The 24,461-nt window shown below is 42.4% G+C and overlaps 1 protein-coding gene across 3 annotated transcripts in view; it reads right to left on the reverse strand.

Annotated features, from left to right (window-relative positions):
• The window catches only part of XPNPEP3 (X-prolyl aminopeptidase 3), a 45,453-nt gene that overhangs the window by 13,582 nt on the left and 7,410 nt on the right, over positions 1-24,461 (reverse strand). For 2 of the 3 annotated variants that reach the window (XM_037513492.2, XM_037513491.2), the window contains exons 2-4: positions 17,490-17,606; positions 8,668-9,075; positions 5,720-5,922 (exon numbers count right to left, since the gene is read on the reverse strand). In XM_037513492.2, the coding sequence (XP_037369389.1) occupies positions 5,720-5,922; positions 8,668-9,075; positions 17,490-17,606 (728 nt within the window). Of the gene's footprint in view, positions 1-5,719; positions 5,923-8,667; positions 9,076-16,111; positions 16,171-17,489; positions 17,607-24,461 lie in introns of those variants that run through there. The other variant, XM_037513493.2, reaches the window with a different exon arrangement.

The raw sequence follows: 24,461 nt of genomic DNA on the forward strand, positions 1-24,461 counted from the left end.
GGGTGGAAGGATGGCACCAGACTGTGGTCGGTTGGGCTCAGCTTTAGAGCTTGATAGAGGTGGAGGTATGTATTGTTCACTTTCATTGGTTGAGTTTATGTAATGTGAATTCATCTGAACTAAAAAAAAAAAAAAGAATGAATTAGGTGTTTCCCAAGCATTCCCTCTTCTAATGCCAACTGCACTAATAATGGCAGTTACACAGAGTCCAGTGGTTAGCCCACAACCCTACTTGCTGTTACTCTATTGGACTTTGTGGTGATGTCATTACCTTGTGTTGAGAAAGGTAATTGAAAACATTCCTTTGCAAATTGCTTTTTATTACCAAAAAAGGGTATGGTATAGCAACAACTTTCAAGTAAGAATACTTTCACAGTGACAGGCCGTCTTTCTGTTTTGTTTTTGTTTTTTTTCCCTAAAGACCTATCCACCCATGCATACAAGAGCTGGGGCACAGGCCAGAGATGTGGGGGGCAAGAGGATCCACCAGAGACAGAGTGGGGAACAGAACAGGCAGATTGACCGAGATACACTGTTGAGGGAGCAGCGGGTAAGACAGGAAAGGTCTGCTGCGCCATGTGGGTTGCTCTCTGGCCCGCCAGGGATTGAACCCATGTTGTAGAGGCTGTGGATTGCTCCACAGTGTGGTGCTTCAACCCCTTGTGCCACCACGGAGGCCCCATCTTTCTGTTTTTGAGTTGCAAGGGATCTTTGAATATTCTAGATCCTACAGCCTTGTCAGGGATAGGCTTGCAAATATTCTCTCTCATGTCTTTTCACTTTCTTGGTAATGTCTGTTTTTAATTTTAATTAAGTTCACTTTACCTATTTTCCTCCAGTTGCTTATTTTGGTGTCATATTTTAAGAATTCAGTGACAAACTCAAGGTCATGTAGCTTCTCCCCATGTTTATTCTAAGAATTTTATAAATTTAGCTCTCAAGATTAGGCTTTTGATTCACTGTGAGTTAATTTTTTATTTCAGTGTGAGGTTGGTCCAACATCATTCTTTTGCACGTGGACATCCTGTTGTCCCAGCATGTCTGAATTATTCTAATTAAATCTACGATTAAGGCATTATTTTGAAAGAAAAAAATGACTCTGATAAAGGGAATGAAAATGAAACTATGGGTGGTGTGGCTGACTCCAAGTCAGCAAAATCTGGAAATGACAGAACGTGAACTTCAGCTATTAGAAAAATGGATCAGAAGTGAATTGTAAGTTGATGGCAATTCTGCTAAAACCCAGCGGTATGTTTGCTGATTCGTCTCCTTCGGGTAAGTTTTACTCTCTTTGGCCAACAGGTGGAGCAGGAATCAAAGGAAAGTGGCTACTATAATTTTGATCAATCAGGTAAATCTGTGAGACACAACAAATAAGATAATTCAAGCAGGGTAAACTGATGACGGAGGAGCAAAACAAATTCAGGCAGGGGTTACTCAGAGAAGGATATGAACCACAGGCAACACGCTGGTGAGAGCTTGTTGAAAATGGCTCCTGAGAATTTTATTTTATTATTATTTTTTAAATAGAGGCATGTTTTATTTATTTATTTGTTTGTTTGTTTGTTCTGTTTATACATGCACTGGGTACAGTCAGAAGTGCGGGAGGGTGAGAGAATTCACCAGAGCCAGAGCGGGGAGCAGAGCAGGCAGAAGGACCGAAGTACACTGCTGAGGGGAGCAGCGGGCAGCAGGAGAGGTCTGCGCGCCACGTGGGACCCTCCTCCAGTGGCCGGGGAGCAGCTGGGGATCGAACCGGCGCCACAGAGGCCGCGGGCAGCTTCGCAACCCAGCGCTCAACCGCTGCGCCACTGGGGAGGCCCCTGAGAATTTTAGATGGAAAAATTTCTGGCTTGAAACATCGTTAAGTGGAGGCGCAATCAAGTTCACAGGGAAACCTCAAGTTTCCTAGAGGGGTAAGGGAGGGGCCTACCATACATATCTGGAGGTGGCGACTGCCTCTGTCATATAAAGATCAGTGAACACTGAGGTCGCAGGACACTGTGGAAACAGGCAGGGCGACACTGGCCATATGAGGAAGGCAGCGAGCAGCTTCAGGAAGCCCCGAGTCATGGCCGCTGGGATAACAGGCGCCCCCCAGCAAGGGCTGCCTGTGTTTGCTGCTGGATCTCAGTAGACCGTCAAGAGTTTCAGATCTTTTTTTTTTTTTTTTGAATTTTTAAAAATATTTATTTATGCATGCAAGAACTGGGTGGGGGGAGGTGAGAGGATTCACCAGAGAGAGTGGGAAGCAGAGCAGGCAAGTCGACTGAAATACACTGCAGAGGTGAGCAAGGGGCGAGGCAGGAGAGGTCTGCTTTCAACTTCTTCGTGTGATTTGAAAAAGGTAATATGGAGTTTATCACTTTATAAGAGAAATAAATAAGGGATATGCAGAAGAATAACATTGGACCCTTGTCTTTTTGCTGTTGTTAAGAGTTCTCACATACTCCAGCTAGAGGCCCCCAGCAGATATAGGATCTGCAGGCATTTCTTCTCCCCCCTCTCCCCGCCCCCCGCCCCCGCCAGGCTGCCTTTTCACTTTTTTGGTAATGTTCCTTGCTGCACAAATTGTTTCTAATTCTGAAAAAATTCAATTTATCTTGTTGATCCTAGTGCTTCTGGTGAAATAGCTGAGAATCTATTGTCAGATCTAATGTTGTGAAGACTTACTCCTATGTTTCTGTTAAGAAACACATATAAAAATCAACTCAAAGTGGATCAAGGACATAAACTTAAGAGGCAAAACTATAAAACTCTTAGAAGAAAATACAGGGAGACGCTTCATGATCTTGGATTGGGCAATGATTTTCTGGGAGTCTGACACCAAAAGCCTAGGTACAAAAGAAAACACAGACAACACTAGACAAAAGAAAAAACAGGTGTTTTGGATCTCATCAAAATTATTATCTTGTTAAAGATCCATTCATCTATGCATACAGGAGCTGGGGTACAGGCCAGAGTTGTGGGGGGGTGAGAGGATTCACCAGAGACAGAGTGGGGAACAGAACAGGCAGATTGACAGAAGTACATGCTGAGGGGAGCAGCGGGCGAGCCAGGAGTGGTCTGCAGCGCCATGTGGGTTTCTCCCTGGCCAGGGATCCAACTCGTGCTGCAGTGGCTGTGGGTTGCTTCATAGGTTGTGTCTTCACCCCTTACACCACCAGGGAGGCCCCTCATCAAAATTAAAATCTTTTGCACCTCAAAGGACATTAGCAAGCAGTGAAAAGACAACAGAAAAAATATTTCCAAATGTTATACCTGATAAGTATCTGGTATTGGGAATAAAAAAAAAAAAAAAAAAAAAAAAAGAACAACTCTATAACTCAACAAGAAAAAGCAAACACCGGGCCTCCCCGATGGCGCAGTGGTTGAGCGCTGGGTTGCGAAGCTGCCCGCAGCCTCTGCAGCACCGGTTCGATCCCCGGCCACCGGAGGAGGGTCCCACATGGCGCACAGACCTCTCCTGCTGCCCGCTGCTCCCCTCAGCAGTGTACTTCGGTCCTTCTGCCTGCTCTGCTCCCTGCTCTGGCTCTGGTGAATTCTCTCACCCTCTGGCGCTTCTGACTGTACCCAGTGCTTGTATAAATAAATAAATAAATTTAAAAAAAAAAAGAAAAAGCAAACACCCTAATTAAAAAATAGACAAAGGACCGAAATAGCTATCTCTGCAAAGATATACAAATGACCATTAAACACATGAGAAGATACTTAATATCATTAGCCATTAGGGAGATGACTATCAAAGCCAAAATGAGATATCACTTCACTTCCATGAGAATGACTATTATACAAAAAAAGTGTTGGTGAAACAATGGAGAAACTGGAACACTCATACGTTGCTGGTAGAAATATAAAATGGTAAATCCACTATAAAAAATAGTTTGATACTTCCTCAAATAGTTATACACAGAGTTACCAAATATTCCAACAATTCTACTCCCTGGTACGTTTCAGGAAAGCAGAGACTCAAACAGATACATCAATGTTCACAGCAGCATTTATTCACAAAAGGCAAAAGGTAGAAACAACCAAATTAATAGATAAGTAAAATACAGGCAATACAGTGGAATATTATTCAGCCATAAAAGGAATGAATTTCTGATATATACAAAATGAATGAACATTGAAGACATGAGACTAAATGAAACAAGACAGACACAAAAGGACAACTATTGTATGGCTTCATTTATATTAGGTACTTAGGATAGGCAAGTTCATGGTAGATTAGAGGGTCTAGGAGCCTGGAGAAGAGGTGATGGGGAGTAACTGTTTAATGGTTAGAGTTTGGGAAGATGAAAAAGTTCTGGAAATAGGTAATAGTGATGGTTGTACAATGTGAATGTACTTAATGATTATTGTTTATTTTAAAAGTTAAAATGGTAAACTTTACATTATGTATATTTTATATAAAAAGTAGCAAATGGAAAGAAAGTAAGAAAAGGGGCAAACAATTCAGGACCGAAAGCATTTCAGTTTTTATAGGGCTAATTTAAAATGATATGAAAGGAGGAAATCTACCAAAAAAACAAGCAACAACAAATGTTGGCGAGGATGTGGTGAAAAAGGAACTCTCCTACATTGCTGGTGGGAGTGCAAACTGGTCCAACCACTATGGAAAGCTGTGCGGAGGTTCCTCAGTCTACTAAAATGGAGCTACCATATGACCCGGCAATTCCACTCCTAGGGATCTACCCAAAGGACACAAAAACAGTGATTCAAAAGAACACCTGTATACCTATATTTATTGCAGCACTATTTACAATAGGTAAAATCTGGAAACAACCCAAACGCCCAAAAATAGATGACTGGATCAAGAAGATGTGGCATATATACACAATGGAATATTATTCAGCAATCAAAAAAAATAAACTCAAGCCATTCGCAGCAACGTGGCTGGAACTAGAAGGAATTGTGCTCAGTGAAATAAGCCAGAAAGGAAAAATATTGGATGGTTTCATTTATAGCAGGAACATAGGGGAACCAAGTAAGACATTAGTGTAAAAAAATAACAACAACACAAAACACAACAAAGCAAAAACAGACAATTATAAATCAGAGACATACTACAGGGCAAGAGGAGGGAGAGGACAGAGGGAGGGCGGGAGGAACACAAGGGACTGTGGTGATGGTGCACGGGTGCACTGGTGAAGGAAACTCTATGGGGACTACACCTGAGGGGGTAGGGGGAAGCAAATATGTTTAAAAATGACCAATGATGTAAAAAATAAAAAAAAAAATTAAAAAAATAAAAGGAAAAAAAAGGAGGAAATCAACAGAATTCAAAACTTTAATAATTTAACAGCAAGGTGGAGACCCTACACTTGAGGCTATCTCTGTTGTTTTACTGCACCCTCTTTCTATAATAAATTACAGATTTGTAAGCACTGTCACTTTGGATCCTGTGAGGTTTTTTTTTTTAACAATCAATGTATGTTTTAACTACAACAATTAGTACAGTTATTATCAGGAAAGGAAATAGAGATAATTTACGTTGTTTCAAGGAGAAATAACTTAGATCCAGGGGGGTAAAAGACACAAGAGGGCAGATACACTTGCCTTGCAAGCTTCTGAGCAAGTCTCTAGACATGTTCACTAAACACCAACTAGAAGACACATGTTCACCTGTGAGGTTACTGCACTGCGAACACAACCGCAAGGTGCCCACTGAATCCTGCCGGCTTAGCTTTTTTAATGAGGGAAAAACTAGGAACCATACCTGTGACGTCAGCTTCCCAGCAATCTGCATTCGCTCAATTTCTGCAGGAGATTTGATCAGTCGGAGGCGCTGGATCAGCTGCTTGACAGCCCGGACCTTGTTCTTGCTCCGGGCTTTGATGTCGGTCAGATTATGCATGTACTCAGAGTGAAGCTCGGCGTGAGACGTCTTCATCCAGTCATACCAAACCATGTTTGTCTCCGCTTAAAAGGAGAAGCCAAAAAGTAAATGAAAATAAAGCTAACTGCATCAAGAAATACCAGCTGTTACAATGACTTGCACAAGAGCAAGAACTACACAATCTCAAGTGTGGGCTCTGAGGGGCTGAGCACGAACTCTCAGGACTGATGTCACGGAAGGATTTGATCATAAATCATTGGGAAGGTCATTCCCTGAAAATGGCAAGAAATTCTGAGACCGACTCTACAGCTTTTCTTCCCTCAAATTTCAGTGGCAAAAAATAAAAGATACATGGAACTGAAGTTGTATTCAAGCTTTGGTTTTGTTAACTATTTATTAATTGGTAGAGAACACAGGAGCTGTTCTCCACGCAATAACTAAGCCAGCAGCACTGTTGGCTAATTCAACACAGAAGGACAGGAAAAAGCAACGAGATGTGACCCTATGGTTAAAAGTCTTCCCGCCCTTCCTCGGCAGAGAATCAGCCCCGCAAGAGGAAGTTCTCCTGTCGAGGAGCAGTTATGAGTGTGGAACACAAAGCAGTGAACACGGGCTAATCCACGTCTGCATGGAAATCTTTCCTTCTCCACCTGCAACAGTCTCGTTGCGGATCATCAGTTACTGTTAACTTGAGAGACCCAAGGAAACTGTCCATCTTGCCTTGAGATGAGAAGGTTCATCAACAAAACAATCTCTCTCTACTTCCCCGGGGTCTCCATCTGTTCCTTTCTTTTTTCTGATGGTGCCCTGTAAGCAAGACTCCAACAATCTAAGTCTGAGGGGTGTATTTTTTTTTTTTTTTTTTTTTTTTTATAGAGGCATGCTTTATTTATTTGTTTGCTGGTTTCTTTGTTTGTTTTGTTTATACATGCACTGGGTACAGTCAGAGGCGCGGGAGGGCGAGAGAATTCACCAGAGCCAGAGCGGGGAGCAGAGCAGGCAGAAGGACCGAAGTACACTGCTGAGGGGAGCAGCGGGCGGCAGGAGAGGTCTGCGCGCCATGTGGGACCCTCCTCCGGTGGCCGGGGAGCAGCCGGGGATCGAACCGGCGCCGCAGAGGCCGCGCGCAGCTTCGCAACCCAGCGCTCAACCGCTGCGCCACCGGGGAGGCCCTGAGGGGTGTATTTTTTATACAAAATATTTTGGGACAGAAGAAGGGGGGAATATCCTAATTTTCTTGATTTGATATTGTGTTAGTGATACAATCAATCTCTTAAATATTTTTGTTTTGAAATAAAACTGGATTTAAATGCATGTTATATGTGAAACTAATCTTATTTTGAACAGATATTTAATTGCTGTAATTTCTAAAAAGTGAAACAGCCTCTACAACCTGATGTGATGGTGTGACATCATGGCCTAACATTTTTAGTTTTTAAAAATTTTTAATGAGTATGATTTCATTAATCTTTCCTTTTACTTGGTACTTTTATCTAGTAAACTATTAAATCGAGAATTGTGAATGAGAAGTGCTTTTGAGAAATAGATTTTATGTAAGATTTTCATAACTGGATTAATGAAATTTAGAATGTAGAAGATGACAATAAGCAATTCAATAAATCAAAAAGCTACAAAAAAAAGATTCTGTGCTCCACATTGACGAAGACTTAGAAGATATGAGAAAGCTCCCTAGTTTACCGGGGTAGTTACCTCTGTAAAATAGAAAATATTTGTATAAAGTAAAAGTGTTCACACATTAGAACCTATATGGTCGGGGGCTTCCTTGGTGGCTAGGGGTTAAGTCTCAGTGCTATCACCGCTGCCGTCTGAGTTCTACTCGCGGCCAGGAAGCTGACCCACATAGGGCACATATACCTCAGTTCTTCTACACAAATATAAGGAAAAAAGAATCTACATGGTCAAGTGAGTATTTTCCTTCAGAGAAGTCTTTATAGTGAACAAATTCAATATATTCTATGATTGTTGGGAACCAGTTTGGAATTCCCTTTTAGAAACTAACTGCAAATGTGGTTTATAAACCATACAAGCAAATCAGAGTAAAACTTTACATTATTTTGTTCTAAAATCATCAATTTTCCAATTTGATCATCTATCTTATTCACCAAGTTTGACTCTCAGTGATTTCTGGATATGTTAAAAAAATAACATGTTTCCCAGAGAGCTAGAGATTTGCAGGAACCAAGGAAAATTTAAGGTATTGTGGGTTCTGAAAAGTTCCAGAAAAAGAATCCCAAAACACATGCGCAATCATCATTTTACAACAAATGTAGAGAAAGTAACTATTTTGAGGGAAAAGAATTGAAACAGTGTGAATGAGTCCCTGGCGGGACCTCTCTAAGCAAGTGGGCTCTGATCAGTGGTGGTAGGGGGCTGAGCTACTACGTGCCCGGGAGCTACCATGTGCTGGTTATTCCATCAGACATCACCAGGTGACTGATGCGGACATTGGTGACGCCTGGTCATTCTTTGAGAACACAGCCTCCTTTTGAAGAGTCGGCAAATGCAATTAAGCAGTGGTCAAAGGTCAGTAATCTTGAACTGCCCCATTTTCCACTTTAAAAGGAAATTCGCATTCAGGGATTTCAAACTAGGGCAGTTAACAGTCTCTGTGAGTGCACAATCCAATGCAGACTTAGCAAGGGAATGAAAGATTAAAGTAGCCCAGTCTTCTAGAAAAGACATGTTCCTGTCATGGTGTTAAGGAAACAGGCCATGACAAACATTTTTGGAAATTAGTAACTGTCTAGATAGGCAAGGAAGGTCTTAATGCCAATCTGGCCAATGACTGGACTTCTCCCACTTGTTACCTTTCAGCTTTGGTACAAGATGCCGAAATTCTTCCAGCGTATACGCTTCATCGACTCCAGTCAAAGCTATGGCTCCATCAGTGCCGGATCGTGGGCCATCCCAGAGCTCTCGACTAGGGTCTCTCCGAGGCACGAAAAGCATGGCCTTGTGAGCTGGTAACTGCTTGCCGGGGAGGCTCTGAAGAACCAGAATGCTATCAGGCTCTTGGAACCCACACAGGTATAAGAAGTTGTTGTCTTGGTGGAAAGGATACGGGATGTCATTGCTCATGTAGTACGTAGGGTTGGACAGCAGAACCACTGTCTGGTCTATCCCACTTTGCCCTTGTGCTTCCTGGTGGATCAGAGACATTAATTTGTGTCTGCGAAGTGCATATTCCACCTGGGACAGTCCTGGTGTCACCTCCCCTGGAAATGACAAATAACAGATGCTTTGCATTTCTCTAGTGCTTACAGACTTGAGGTAGATATTAGATGGAGACACGCACATTCACCTATCCCATTTATGCCAAACCCGCTCATTGCACATGGGGAATTAAGGAGATAAATGAGGTTTCCAATTTCTATTCCACTGTTAAAATTTGGAAGAAATGATAGTTAAGTATGGTTCTGCCTTAAAACTGGGGTCATGACCACTTAAAGATCTCCTCTAACCCTCTGGTTCACTCAATCAAATATTTACTGAACTTTCTTATGTGGAAGGCATGCGGTAGGCATATAATCAAAGCTAATCTGAAGTATCAGTGTATAAGGTAAGGAGAAGGGTTATATTATCTGTGTCTGATTTTCCCAAAAGAATGCAAACTCCAGACCTCCCCTGGTGGTGCAGCAGTTGAGCGCTGGGCTGCGAAGCTGCCCGCAGCCTCTGCAGCGCCGGTTCGATCCCCGGCCGCTGGCGAGGGTCCCACATGGCCGCGCCCACTGCTCCCCTCAGCTTGTTCTGTTCCCCGCTCTGGCTCTGGTAAATTCTCTCACCCTCTCCACTTTTGACTGTACCCAGTGCTTGTATAAATAAATAAATCTTAAAAAAAAAAAAAAAAAGCAAACTATGAGGACACAGCTGTGGATGTTTGTCAATGTTATATCCCCAGTGCCTAGAATAACACCTGGAAAGCTATGAGCATTTGATAAATATCTGTTACATGATCTCTAGTTTTGAACATCATAGAGTTTATGGCCAAAGAGTTTTCCCCAATTTCAAGAGCCAGAATAAATTTCTCCTTCTGAATTCCCATGCCATAATAACATCTTTCTATTAACTTTTTTTTTTTTTTTAAGAGGCATGTTTTTCTTTATTTATTTTGTTTTGCTTTTGTTTGTTTTGTTTATACATGCACTGGGTACAGTCAGAAGCGCGGGAGGGTGAGAGAATTCACCAGAGCCAGAGCGGGGAGCAGAGCAGGCAGAAGGACCGAAGTACACTGCTGAGGGGAGCAGCGGGTGGCAGGAGAGGTCTGCGCACCATGTGGGACCCTCGACTGGTGGCCGGGGAGCAGCCGGGGATTGAACCGGCGCCGCAGAGGCCGCGGGCAGCTTCGCAACCCAGTGCTCTACCGCTGCGCCACCAGGGAGGCCCCTTTTCTATTAACTTTTAACTCTTTGTTTTGTATGAACAGTGAGTTGAACATATATACATATAACCTCATTGCCGGTCAGGACCATCTTTCTATCCTCCAAAAACTCTGGGGGCTGCCATGAGAATCAAATCTAAATCATGTGGTTCTCGGGGACTGAAGACTCCCTAAGAATATTTTGTGAGCTATGGATTCATGCTGTTTACTAAATTGCATGCAGACACATACGAACTCTAGACATACCATTTCAAAAGTCTCAGATTCCCTTAAGCCAACCCCAAAAACTTGGATTAAGAACCTCTACAAAGTGTATGTGTTGCTTCTTTTTTTTTTTTTTTTTAAAGATTTATTTATGCAAACAAGAGCTGCGGTACAGGCCAGAGGAGTGTGTGTGTGGGGGGGGGTGGGGGCGGGGCGGGAGGGAGGATTCACCAGAGTCTGTGGGGAACAGAACAGGCAGACTGAAACTGCTGCGGGGAGCAGGGGGCGAGTCAGGAGAGGTCTGCTGCGCCATGTGGGTTGCTCCCTGGCCGGCTGGGGATTGAACTCGTACTGCAGAGGCTGCGGACAGCTTCAGATGTTGCGTCTTAACCCCTTGAGCCACCAGGGAGGCCCTATGTTAGTTCTTAATAGTAGTACCTAGCAGAGTGCCTGACTGCTTGCCTAGTGACTGGGGGAGTGTTTCCCTTCTGAGCTGGAAATTAAGCCTATTTCCACTTTAGGTCCCAAAGTGATAGAAGTACCAAAATAAAAGCTGTGCCTATCCACCAACCTACTGAGCAGTAATAATGGTAAAACAACAACTAATGCTTATTGAATGCTTACGTGTCTGGTACTATTCTAATTATTTACACAGATCAACTCATTTAATCTTTACAATGACTCTCTGATGTGGGTCACCATTCTTCTCCGTGGCAGTCTCCACAGGCAAGCCCAGGAAATTAGCTGTGAAATGCCCCTGTATGAAAAAGCTACAGATCAAGGTGGATACTATGATTCCATTGACACAAACTTGGGGCCTCCCTGGTGGGACAGGGGTTAACGTCTCAGCCATCTCCATCCACTGCAACCTGAGTTCGATCCCTGCTCCCAGGAAGCTGACCCATAGGGCATAGCAGACCTCTCCTGCCTCGCCTGCTGCTCCCCTCAGCAGTGTATTTCAGTCAATCCACCTGTTCTGCTCCCCACTCTGTCTCTGGTGAATCCTCTCACCCTCTGCATTCTGGCCTACATCCCAGACTTGTATGCTGGGGATTGAACTCAGGTTGCAGTGGCTGCTGATAGCTTGATAGCGCTGAGATATTAATCCCTGCACCACCAGGGAGGCCTGTAAGACTAGATTTTAACACTCTCTACTAGGCGACTCCAATTTATCTGCCCAATCTTTTTTTTTTTTAAACAGATTTATGGAGATATAACTTATATACCATACAATTTACCCACTTAAAGTGTACAAGTTGGTGCTTTTGATATAGTCACAGAATTACCCCACAATTTTAGGATACTCTGAGACAGCCTGGGTAAAAGAAACTATGAGTCAGATGAGATGATTGAAAAGGTGCCCTAAATCATGGCCTGGTGCGCTCTCACTAAACAACTCTGCCACAACACTGACCACGAGCCACTGTGACGGACAAAAAACGTCAGATCCCAACTGATGATTAGCTCACAGTCCCCTGGAGGGACGAGGCCAAGAGCCTACGTGCACAGTTGGAACACAACCTGTCTGCCCATCCCCGGGCACTGCCTAACCCAGAACAAGCCATGACGCTGTGCTCCTCCTCCAGACCTTGTGCAATTAGCCTTTAAATATCCCCTCCTGCTCCTGCGGAGAGCCAGCATCTATTCTGCTTTCCCTAGCTGGCTCCCTCATGCATGAGACTCTCTAATAAAGCCCTACCTGGTTCAACCACACCTAGTGCGCTCTGTTGAATTCTCTCCCTAGAGGCAAAGGGGACTCTTTGGGCTTGAGGCCCTGTAGGAATTCCAATGCTCCAAGAAGAAACTCCATGCTCACCAGTGTCTCCATTACCTCCCAACCCTGCCCGCCCTTGGTGATCACTAATCTATTATCTCTTCGTGGATCTATCTGTTGTAGAGCTTTCACATAAATTAAATCACACACGATGTGGTGTCTGGTGACTTGGCCAACTGCTTTTCTTATCATTCCCCCAACTATTCTGAAATGAATTTTTTCTTATGTCTGTTCACACCCTGTTCTTGCCTTTTTCCCTCGCTCACGGCGTCTCCTTTCTGAAGTTTCTTCTCCCTCCATAGTTCCACTCCGAGATCACAGGCTCAATACTTGTTTGTTTTAACTCTTCTCACTGAAAAGGTCATGGGTGTTTTTTTTTGTCCCTTTGAATTGTTTGTCTTAAAGCAAAATATTTTATTTCCTTAGATACACACATCCTATAGCTACGTATAAAGGTATCCATAGCACATAGAACTTTCAATAGTGAAATATTTTCCCCCATTTTCTTTGTTGTTAGGCTCCTCACCCTGCTTTTTCCTACCCACATCAGCTCCTAGCCCATGTCTGTGATCTAGTATGTCTATCTAGTATGTCTATCTTAGCCAGCATATAAGCAGACACTGATACCTGCATTTAAGATTTTTTGAATCACTAGTGTTTCACAAAAATGGAATATTGTACAACGTTTTCTGTATCTTGCTTTTCTGACATAATACCTCATGGAAACCCCTCCCACTAAGTTGTCTGGCACAGCCTCAATTTATTGTTAGTCTCCATAATATTTCTTGGGGTTATGTATCATAACTTACTTATTTTTTTAAAGATTTATTTATTTATTTATTTATACAAGCACTGGGTATAGTCAGAAGCGGGAGGGTGAGAGAATTCACCAGCGCTAGAGCGGAGAGCAGAACAGGCAGACTAACGAAGTACACTGCTGAGGGGAGCAGTGGGCGCAACAGGAGAGGTCTGCATGCCATATGGAACCCTCGCCTGCAGCCTGGGATCGAACTGGCGCTGCAGAGGCTATGGGCAGCTTCGCAGCCCAGCGCTCAACCAATGTGCCAGCGGGGAGGCCCGTATCATAACTTATATTGACCCATTTCCATACTGGTGGGCATTCATATTGTTTTAGCTACTTGCTGCTATAGTCTACATCTTTGTACTTTATGCTAGAACTTTTATACCCAATGAATAGGTGTTTTTATTTCTGTGGGATAGTCCCAGCAGAGAAAGTGTTGGATCAAAAACCTTTTGAGTTTTCTTGGTACTTACGCTCAGTTGTTTATATTTTCCTTGGAGTAATCTAGTTGTTTTACCTATGTGTAGTTTCTCTCTCCAGCAAGTTCTGTAGTTTGCAGTCAACCAATAAAACTATTAGTTGGCTTTTTTATTTAACTTTTTAGATTTATCCATAATAGGAAAATTGACATTTTTATTGATGGATTGGTAAAAAAAAAAAATAAGAGGTAGAAAAGAGGGCCTTAGAGGTCAATTTGAATCAGGCAAAGCGACAAAGTAGGCCTGGAGAGCTTGGGTCACATTTCTCTCTGGACTGAGCTGGCTGAGAATCTTGGGCAGGAACAGTGAACTTTGCACTGGAGCTTAAGAAGAGCTTAACTGTGTATTGCTCTGATAATTATTCACGCTAATCCTGCTGCTGTTACCCAACATTAGAAATGTCCCAGTTTACGCAAGCAGTAAATAAATGTTCTTTCATCAAAGCAGAAGCTGGTTGTTAGATTATCCAACCTTTCTTTGTCTCTTACTTTCACTGTTTCCTGGGTTTTGCTTGTGAGTACTTCACAGCTACCGTTCATGTAATAAAACTAAATCTAAGAAATATATTTTGTGATTTAAAAATTTTTTGGAAGAAGAAAATTTAGGTTTAATAACCTTAATTCAACCACATGTTTTCTCTCATGTTCAGAGTACATGTACATACATTAAGGGTAACTTCTGGGAAAAGATATAATTTTTTATAAAGCAAAGCATTTTGGATTGGAAAACCATCTTTTACACACTTCAAAGCAATCATCTTTTTTTTTTTTTTTTTTTTTTATAGAGGCATGCTTTATTTATTTGTTTGCTGGTTTGTTTGTTTTGTTTTGTTTATACATGCACTGGGTACAGTCAGAAGCGCGGGAGGGTGAGAGAATTCACCAGAGCCAGAGCGGGGAGCAGAGCAGGCAGAAGGACCGAAGTACACTGCTGAGGGGAGCAGCGGGCGGCAGGAGAGGTCTGCACGCCATGTGGGACCCTCCTCCGGTGGCCGGGGAGCAGCCGGGGATCGAACCGGCGCCACAGAGGCCGCGGGCAGCTTCGCAACCCAGCGCTCAACCGCTGCGCCACCGGGGAGGCCCACAAAGCAATCATCTTTATGCTGAATGCAATTTCATACACATGACTATATGAGGAATATTTAAAACACCGGTGACATTTTCCCAGACCTAGTAATTACAACACTGTGGAGTGATCGCTAACAAAGTACTTCCAGGCTTGAAATCTCAAAGTGACAAAAGAACACTCCCACAGGCAAGAAACACTATCTAAAGAAAGACACCTTTCCTTTGAAGGAGGAGAAAAAAAGTCTGATAAAGCCATGAACTTTAACCCTACAGGTAAAACCTGGCAGTTGTTAAGGCCTTTGACCACAGAACTGGCTCTTATAGTCAATCTGGTGTAAATTTCTTCTGATAAAATTGTACCTGAATTGACAGTTTGTCAACTTGTCAAACTGTAAAGTAATAAGAAGCAAAGTCATTTTATCACGTGGAATCAATTAAGGATAGAGGGGGTTAGTCTAAGGAGCTTATTTAACCAATCAAATGTCACAAGCTGGACTCTACAAATAGAAAATCTCACAATGAATCCTGAGACTGCAGTCAAGAACAAAAGATCTTCAAGGAGACTGAGGACTGATTTCTCAAGAAAACAAAAACCAGGTTCTCCATATTTGCATAGTCAAGCAGAAAACCCCGAGAAGAAAGTTTTATGAAGGCTGAAAAATGGGTGGGAAGATACAGGTATTTGCTACAATCTAGGTATGTATTTTAATTATTTCCTGAAATGATCTAGAGTAGGATTTTAACTGCTGATTTTGAAGCAGCGTCCTTGAAAAGAATTCTATTTAATATCAAGCTGTTTTTATTATATTAAGGAAGTTCATAAAATAATACATTACTATATAATTGGGATGGGGAAGAGAGTACTAATAAATGTTTTCTTTATAGAGTAAAACACAGATTTCTCTGAAAAAATGACTAAGGAGGTGTGTGAGAGGATTCATTAGAGAGAGTGGGGAGCAGAACAGGCAGACTGAAATACACTGCTGAGGGGAGCAGCGGGCAAGACAGGAGAGGTCTGCTGTGCCATGTGGGTCAGCTCCCTGGCCAGGGATAGAACTTGTGCTGCAGTGGCTGCCAATGGTTTCAGTGTTTAATCCCTTTGCCACCAGGGAGGCCCAAAATTTCCATCTACTTTAATCCCTTTTCAATTACCCCAATGTCCAAAAACCAATGTTCAGTAGTAAAAATTAGAACAGGCATCCCTTTCCCCCATAGCTGATATGGACACATGCATATATATGAACATGTATGTGTGAATATACATTTACACTCATTTTTTTTAGTCTAATTAACACACACGTGAATAAATAGTGAAAGGTCTAGCAGAGATAGTCATCATCTTAACAAGATCACTACTAGTTTCAAGGCCTGGAAAATGCAGCTTACCACATAAAAACATCTCACCACAAGAAATCGATAATTTTCAAAGCTGGTAAAACTTAATATCAATTCTTCTTTTTTCCCCCCTTGTCAGATTGAAGCTAACAGGTGGGTTGATAATGGGGAAAAATACTTAAATTAATACACTGGATTGCTATTAAGCTTACCTGACCACTTTGAAAAACTCATTTCTTGTGTGTCTCAGTGGTGAGCTGCATTTCCTGTCTCAGCCTTCTTCTCAGCGGGAATTCCAGTCTGATGAGGAATCAGCAAAAGGAAGCCCTTACTGAGAGACGCACTGTAGCATTCACTGAGTGGAGACAGTGAAAGAGTAACGTGTTTCCAAAGGCAATTTAGATTATATATATGCTCGCATAGTAAATACTGATCTAATTTCCCATGGCAGAAGCAACAATTTCCATCAAAAATCTGACTTTTTTGGTACATAGTATTTGATTTTACCCTATCCCTACCTGCCTCTTTGAGATGCTATCCATTTACACTATATCATCCCTTAGCTACCTTTCTAAACCAAACAAAATTCCTTAGACCTGAGTTTGTGGAGCAGTGACTTGATGACACATTTTCTAATGAGTGAGGTAGAAACCTTTATGAATTTTTTGGTATCACCTTTATCACTGTTATCACTTCTCGAAGATGTGATAATTAGATTTGGTAATATTGCATAATCTTTTTTTTCTTTTTTTTTTAAAAGATTTATTTATTTTTATACAAGCACTGGGGTACAGGTCAGAGGCGCGGGAGCGTGAGAGGATTCACCAGAGACAGAGCGGGGAGCAGAACAGGCAGACGGACCGAAATACACTGCTGAGGGGAGTAGCGAGCGAGACAGGAGAGGTCTGCTGCGCCATGTGGGTCTCTCCCTGGCCGGCCGGGAATCGAACTGTGCTGCAGAGGCTGCGGACAGCTTCACAGCGCTGTGCTCAATCACTGTGCCGCCGGGGAGGCCCAATATTGCATAATCTATAGAGAAATAGGTTTGTTAAATTTTGAAATGAGCATTGAACACTTTTAAGAAAAACACATTTTCTAAAATGTCTTTAACACAGCAGCTCACAAGGAATCAAGGGTTACAATAAGACTCTAGAAACTATGTCTGAGAAAGTAATAGAACTTTTCTTTAAAAACAGCCTGAGGGCCTCCCCTGGTGGCGCAGGCCACTAGTCACAAGGGGCTGTTGTATATACTTATAATTTTGTGAGTACGTCTGAGGAACTGAATTTTCTATTTTATTTTAATTAAGCTCAAATCCCTACATGTGGCTTCTGATGCTGTATTGACAGAGCTAGCCTATGACGGTAACTACAACCAGCCCTACAGTTCAGAATCATCAGTGAGAAGGATGTGTTCCTCAGACGTACTCACAAAATTATAAGTATATACAACAGTCCCTTGTGACTAGTGGCTACTGTATTGGATAGCACAGTTCTAGAACATTTCCATTGCTGTGAAAAATTCTACTGGATAGCACTGTTCCAGACAAAGCACCTAAGGAGACAAGGTTACTATAATTAGAGAGCCTACCTGGTCTGAGGAGGTGTGGATGTGTAAAGGGGCTGGGTTGGCCTAGGTAGCGGTTTGGGATCCTCCTCTCTGGAACGGGCTGGAGGGAGTACCTTCGCAGGGCACAGGATGGGCATCCTGGAGGAAGAACAGAGGATGAAACGGGACAATGGCTCTGCCAAACTGTCACAGCATATATACATTTACCTATTGCCAGCACTTGGATGTTTTAGAAAAATGCAACTTAGTATTTCAATATCTCTGTGTTCCTTCTTCTCTGTGCCAGCCAGAACCTAGTTGAGCCCTAGAAACACAAATACGAGATCTTGTCTTCGAGTGACCTTAATCTAATAGAGTAGAACAGAGGTGTCTATAAACACAGTAAGATTAGGGGTCACCAGAAAGGCAACAAAAATTGGGGAGGATATGTTGCAGAGGTCTTGTAAAGCTATGTCCTAAAATTCAGGAAAAGAGAATTAATGCTTTTACTGAGAATGTTAAGTATAAGGAAATATGCACACGCTAGCTCATTTAATCTTGGAAGGATAGAGCCCGAGAAAGCAATACATGAAAGCAGCACACAATAAACGTTAGCTTCCATTCTACAAAATTGAGCACAACAGAATACATGCTGGGAAAGACACAAGAACAAGATGAGCCCATTTGCTTTGGTCTTCAAGAAGGTGCAGTCTAGGGGAGGTGAGACAGACACGGAGTGTCACCACACTGCTAGAGAACCCAGCGCGGGCCTATATGCAGGTTTCTGAGTGCAGAACTCTGTTGCGTGCAGGGGCTGCAAAGACAGACAGGCACGGGGTGCTCCGGGAACAGAGAAGCACTGTAGGTGATGCCAACTCTGAAGTGGGCTTAGTTAAGTGGAAGAGACGTGGGGTGGGCCAGGCAGCCTGACTGCACAAAGGGTTGCACTGACACCCCATCATGGCCCAGGGGGAGAGTCAGGTTAGTGTCCCCACCCTAAATGAAAAGATTAGGAAGGTGAGGATCAGATCGTTGACGGCTTCGCATGCAGTTAAGAAATTAGGTTATCACTGTTATTTTACAAATAAGCAATCAGGCTCCGAAGTAATTTTTGCACAAGGCTCCATTGTGCTGGGGAAACTGGGATTCAAACTCAGGTTGATTTCACTACCAAATCTTTGCTCTTATCCCTGGACCCTGTTGGTGGATCTTTGCTGAAACCCAACAACAAAATCATTCCTATACAATTATCTTAGTGAACATGTAGTTGCTACAAGGATCATGTAGTTGCTAAGTATGGATCACGTTACAGATTTTTGGTAGGGGTTGTGAATATGAACAATGGGATATGTGTGAAGTTAGGAAGTGTAAACTCATGTTAAGTTTGCAGAGGATGGGCCTCCCTGGTAGTACAAGGGGTTAAGACACAACTTATGAAGCTATCGTACCTCTGCAGCACGAGTTCAATCCCTGGCCGGCCAGGGAGCAACCCACATGGCGTAGCAGACCTCTCCTGACTCATCCCCTGCTCCCCTCAGCAGTGCATTTCAGTCAGTCTGCCTGTTCTGTTCCCCACTGTCTCTGGTGAATCCTTTCACCACCCACCCCCACACCTCTGGCGTGTACCCCAGTTCTTGTATGCACCAATAAATGAATCTTTTTTAAAAAGTTTATAGATGATTATGGGGGAAAATTGTATCTTCTTGGATGATTAAAATGTCAGAAAATGGTTACAGACAGTATGAAAATAGTTAAGAATAATGAAAAGTGAGAGAAAAGGAACAAAACATTCAACAAGTATTCTCTGGCATTTGTCTTTACAGAATGTACAGAATTCACATTAGGGAGATAGTTATACACACTGAAATCTCAGCAAAGATGAGGCAAACAACTTCTAGAAATACAGTGCACGGGAGAACTTGCTAAATGACACCATAGGATGCAATCAACAATGCCCAGACTGGAGGACACTACAGGACACACAGCTGTTTCTTCCACACGTCACTTTCAAGGCAGTTAGGGGCGATAAGAGGTACAAGAGAACCCACAGTTAGGAAAATCTTAAAAGATGAACCAATTATAATATGCGGACCTTAGATGAGGCCCAATTCAAGCAACAAATTGCTAAACAAATCCCACCCACATTATTTCTTATAATTGGAAACTTGGGCGGTGACTGTCTCTCTGATGGTATTATGGAAATGTTTATTTTTTTAAGGTGTGCTAGTGGTGACAGGTTATGTTGTGGTGATAGATAATTTTAAAGAGCCTTATTTTTTGCATATAAATGAAACTATTTGCAGATGATGTGATATGACCTGGGATGTCTCAAAGAATAAGGGGGTGGGCAGAGGCTGCCTGAGGTGGCTGGATGGAGCAAGACTGGCCATGAATTGGAAAACTGTTTTGTTTTCACCCAAGAAGCCTTAACTTTATTAATGATAGTAGTACAAATTTCAAGCCAAGGTATAATCACTTTTGATACACCAAAAAAAAAAAAAGGTCCTCTGCCCTTTTTCAGATGGTTACATTGTTAATTTCATAATGGCATGTACAGTCTCTTTACTGTTGTTCAGGGCTCCAATCGCCTTTGTCCTGGACACACTTGCTTGTGGCATGACCAATTCTATATCCTTAACTTCCACACCCATTTACCAACCATTTCCTCTGGTGCATCTTCCTCTTACATAGTTGGGAGTTTGGGTTTTCTGGATCGTCTGAGTCAGCTTCACCTTGACCCTTGAATCTTTCAGAAGCTGCTACGCGTGCTTGCTGAGATAAACCCTGATCCATGCTTCTCCCAAAACTATGTAGGATCAGAAGTTGAGCTCTAGTAGACACTTGGTTTTGTGGCCACAGAGGGGATATTCTTAGGTTTCCAGATGCTGGTTACTCCTGTAACCTGTCAGTGACCTGTTATGATCTGGACCCAGCTCACCCTTCTGGCCCATTTTCAAAAAACATGATTGCTGCCATACTCAACCATTTGAAGGGCTCCAGTTAATCAGTCTGTATTATAATAGCATTTAACTTTAAAAATGCAGTTCTCTTGGCCTAGAATGATCTGCTTCTATGACATCCCAACTTCTTAAAAATCAGCTCAAACATCACTTAATCTAGAAAGCCAAAACACCCCTCCCCTCTGGCTTCTGATGCAAATACCACCTTTCAATGCTCCTGTGTTTAATTTTATTTTTAAAATTTTTATTTTTTTAAAATTAATGACAGTTTTATTTTCTAATTCTATTTTTTAAAGATTTATTTATGCATACAAGAACTGGGGTACTGGCCAGAGGTGTGGGGGATGAGTGGATTCACCAGAGACAGAAGGGAGAACAGAACAGGCAGATGGACTGAAATACACTGCTGAGGTGAGCAGCGGGTGAGACAGGAGAGGTCTGCTGCGCCATGTGGGTAGCTCCCTGGCCGGCCAGGGATCAAACTCATGCTGCAGAGGCTGCAGATTGCTTCATAGGTGCGTCTTAACCCCTTGCGCCACCAGGGAGGCCCTAATTCTATTCTATTTTTTTAAAAAAAAAGATTTATTTATTTATACAAGAACTGGGGTACAGGCCAGATTTGTGGGAGGGTGAGCAGATTCACCCTCGAAGTTCACTGCTGAGGGGAGCAGCCGGCAAGACAGGAGAGGTCTGTTGCACCATGTGGGACTCTCACTGGCCGGCTGGGATCGAACTGGTGCTGCAGAGGCTGCAGACAGCTTCACAGAGCTGCACTCAACCGCCTACACCACCAGGGGAGGCCCCCTAATTCTATTTTAAAACCTACTATCCTTTCATAGAATTGTTAGTATGCCAGTCTACTGTAAACGTTTGGAAGATTCATTTGCTATTTGACTATTTCCCCGGTGATTAGATTTGGGATAAATATTGAAAGCCAAAAACCAATTGAGTCTGGTTTTTGATTAGATGCCGGGAATGAAGAAAAAAAGAGGAATAATTAAAATGAGTCCCAGGTTTTTGGCTTAAACAAGCAGGTAGATGATTATAGAAAAGGGGAAGACTAGGATACTTATTGGCTCTTTCAATCAAGAGGTCAAAAAGACACAGGGGAAGGCATGAACGAAGGTGCCATCAGGAGCTAGGTAATACCCCCAGAGGTGGTGTTGATAAAGCCGAGGTACTACAGTATCATAGTATGAAGAGAAACACAGCACAAAGGAAGGAAACAAGAACATGGTACTTAGAGGTTTTAAAGTTTTTAAAGAGTCCCATGCTCCAGTGTGTAAAGTGTTGCTAAATATTAACAGGGTAAAAGAATTTGGCAACACAGAAGTCACTGGAGACTTGACAAAAACAGCCTTAGGACAGTACAGAGGACAGAAGCCAAAATGGCTGAAGATGGTCAAAGGTGAAGCGTTCAGTGATGGGGTAAATCATCTCTGGGGACCTAATGCCTTGATGGTGATTCTAGTTAACGAGAGTAAATCTTTAAAGTTCTCATTACAAAAAAAAAGGTCTTAACTGTCAAGAGTTGGCTGTTAACTTATAGGTAATCATTTTGTACTATATTCAAATATCAAACTACTATGTTATACACCTTAAACATATACAATATTATATACCAATTATATTGTAATAAAACTTAAAAAAGGAAAAGACAGAAAGCAGGTTGGAGTATGCTACAAATAGGTGGGAGAAAATATAGACAATAAGAAAATAATTTTAAATTTATTTATTTATGCATATAAGAGCTGTGATGTAGGCCAGATGTGTGGGATGAGGGGACAGGGGTGCAGTGAGAGGATTCACCAGAGACAGAGTGGGGATCAGTACAAGCAGACTGAAATACACTGCTGAGGGGAGCAGCGAGTGAGACAGGAGAGGTCTGCTGCTCCATATGGGTCACCTCCCTGGCTGGGGATCGAACTCGTGCTGCAGTGGCTGCGGATAGCTTCATAGTACTGTGTCTTCACTCCTTGCGCCACCAGGGAGGCCCCAATTTGGTAAGTTTTACTGTGAAGGGCTCAGAGAAGGCAGTGTAGCAGCTTAAGGGGTCGGGGTCAAGGGATGGGAGTTATTATAGAAACAAATCCTTGTTATGCTTTTACACTTTATTGAAATTAGTTTATCAATGTATTATTTTCCCCAATCATAGGAATTTCTTTTTTTCTTTTAAGATTTATTTATTTATACATACAAGAGCTGGGGTACAGGCCAAATATGCAGGGGGGATGAGAGGATTCACCAGACACAAAACAGGGAGCAGAACAGGCAGACTGACTGAAATACACTGCTGTGGGGTGCAGCGGGTGAGACAGGAGAACTCTGCTGTGCCATGTGGGTTTCTCTCTGGCTGGCTGGGGATCAAACTTGTGCTGAAGAGGCTGTGGATTGCTTCATAGTGTGGTGCTTAACCCCTTGCCCCACCAGGGAGGCCCCCATATGAATTTCTTGAGAGAAGAATTATCAATTTTCTAATGTCTCTTTGTATCATACGTTCTCAGTAAATGTTTGTGGAATGTCTACAGCCTGAACACTTCAGACCTGGTTCAAGAAATGTGATAGAGTGGAAAGCACAGAATTTGGAATCAAACAGACTCAAGTATAAATGTGAATTCTGGGGCCTCCCTGGTGGCACAAGAGGGTAAGATGCAACCTATGAAGCTGTTTGCAGCCTCTGCAGCACCGAGTTCAATCCCCCGCAGGCCAGTGAGCAATCGCATGGCGCAACAGACCTCTCCTGCCTCGCCTGCTGCTCCCCTCAGCAGTGTATTTCAGTCAGTCTGCCTGTTCTGTTTCCCACTCTGTCTATGGTGAATCCTCTCACCCCTCCTCACCTCTGGCCTGTACCCCAGCTCTTGTATGCATAAATAAATAAATCTTTTTAAAAAATGTCAATTTTGTGGATCATAATGCTACCTCTAAGGATTTGTTTGGGCCAAGGCATCTGTGGTAATTGGAAGTTTCCATCTCAGGAGATGTCTGCAGCGACTGACCCACTCAAGAGCTTTATCACAAGGCATCCTAGACTCTCCTGTTTACAATCCTGCTCTCACCTTGGGACTCCCTATGTCCCTTTCAGGTTATATTTTTTCTTATTACATTTTTTTAAAATGTTTTGCTTGTATATTGCCTATCTTCCATCCTCTAAAACACAAGGCTTTATTAGGAAAAAAATCAATTTTTTATTAACAAACAAGGTGGCCCTAGACAAATGATCTTTCAGAAAATTCAGATTTCATATACGCAAAAAATATTCACTTTGCTGGAATGCTGTGAGAACTAAGAGAAACTGCATGAGGGTCACTAATCGGTAGAGTATGATTCAAAGAGGGCGCTTAAATGATGTTCAATGTTATCAAGATTATTCTGAATGGCAAGTGAATATAATCATGTGTACCACACACACAAACATATAAGCGATGTATTAGAGAACTGAAATTAATTGAGTTTAATAGTGTCACAATACCTCTAGCCAACTGGTGTATCAAAATAAACACAAAGCAAAAATATTCAAAGCAGGCAAATGGTGTGGAAAGACTTGTCTAGAAATATAAAACTTTAATTGAAATTATAAATTTCAATTATAATGCAATGGAAACAATACCACAGAGGAAAAAACATATCATTTTAGGAATTCCTGGGACAATGAATTAGAAACAGAAAACATTTTTTTTTTTTTTAACTCAGGTCTAGTCTATTAATAATTTAAATTGTCCCAAAAGAGAATCAACTTTGGTCTAGCTTGCTTCTACTGGGTTTTCTGATTTTGCTTGCCCACAATGAATTCCCTGTTTCAGCCACTGGTCCACTAAACACATAAAATCAGATGGCTTTCCATATAGAAACACTAGCTTTATTAGTAATTATTTGAAACTGGCAGCAACCAAAATGTCCACCAACATGGCGAGCAGTTACTACTTTGGATGATCTCACAGCTGACTGTCACCTGGGTTTCAGCTCTGTAGCATCAACTCTGAGGTCTTCTAAAACTAAGCAAGGCAGCTCTCTGCCACCAGCACAGAGCTGGGAGGGCGGGGGGAGCACATATCAC

Source organism: Talpa occidentalis, unplaced genomic scaffold (genome assembly GCF_014898055.3).
Source record: "Talpa occidentalis isolate TD23 unplaced genomic scaffold, MPIMG_talOcc4v2.1 talOcc4.16, whole genome shotgun sequence".
Taxonomy (NCBI): Eukaryota; Metazoa; Chordata; class Mammalia; order Eulipotyphla; family Talpidae; genus Talpa; species Talpa occidentalis.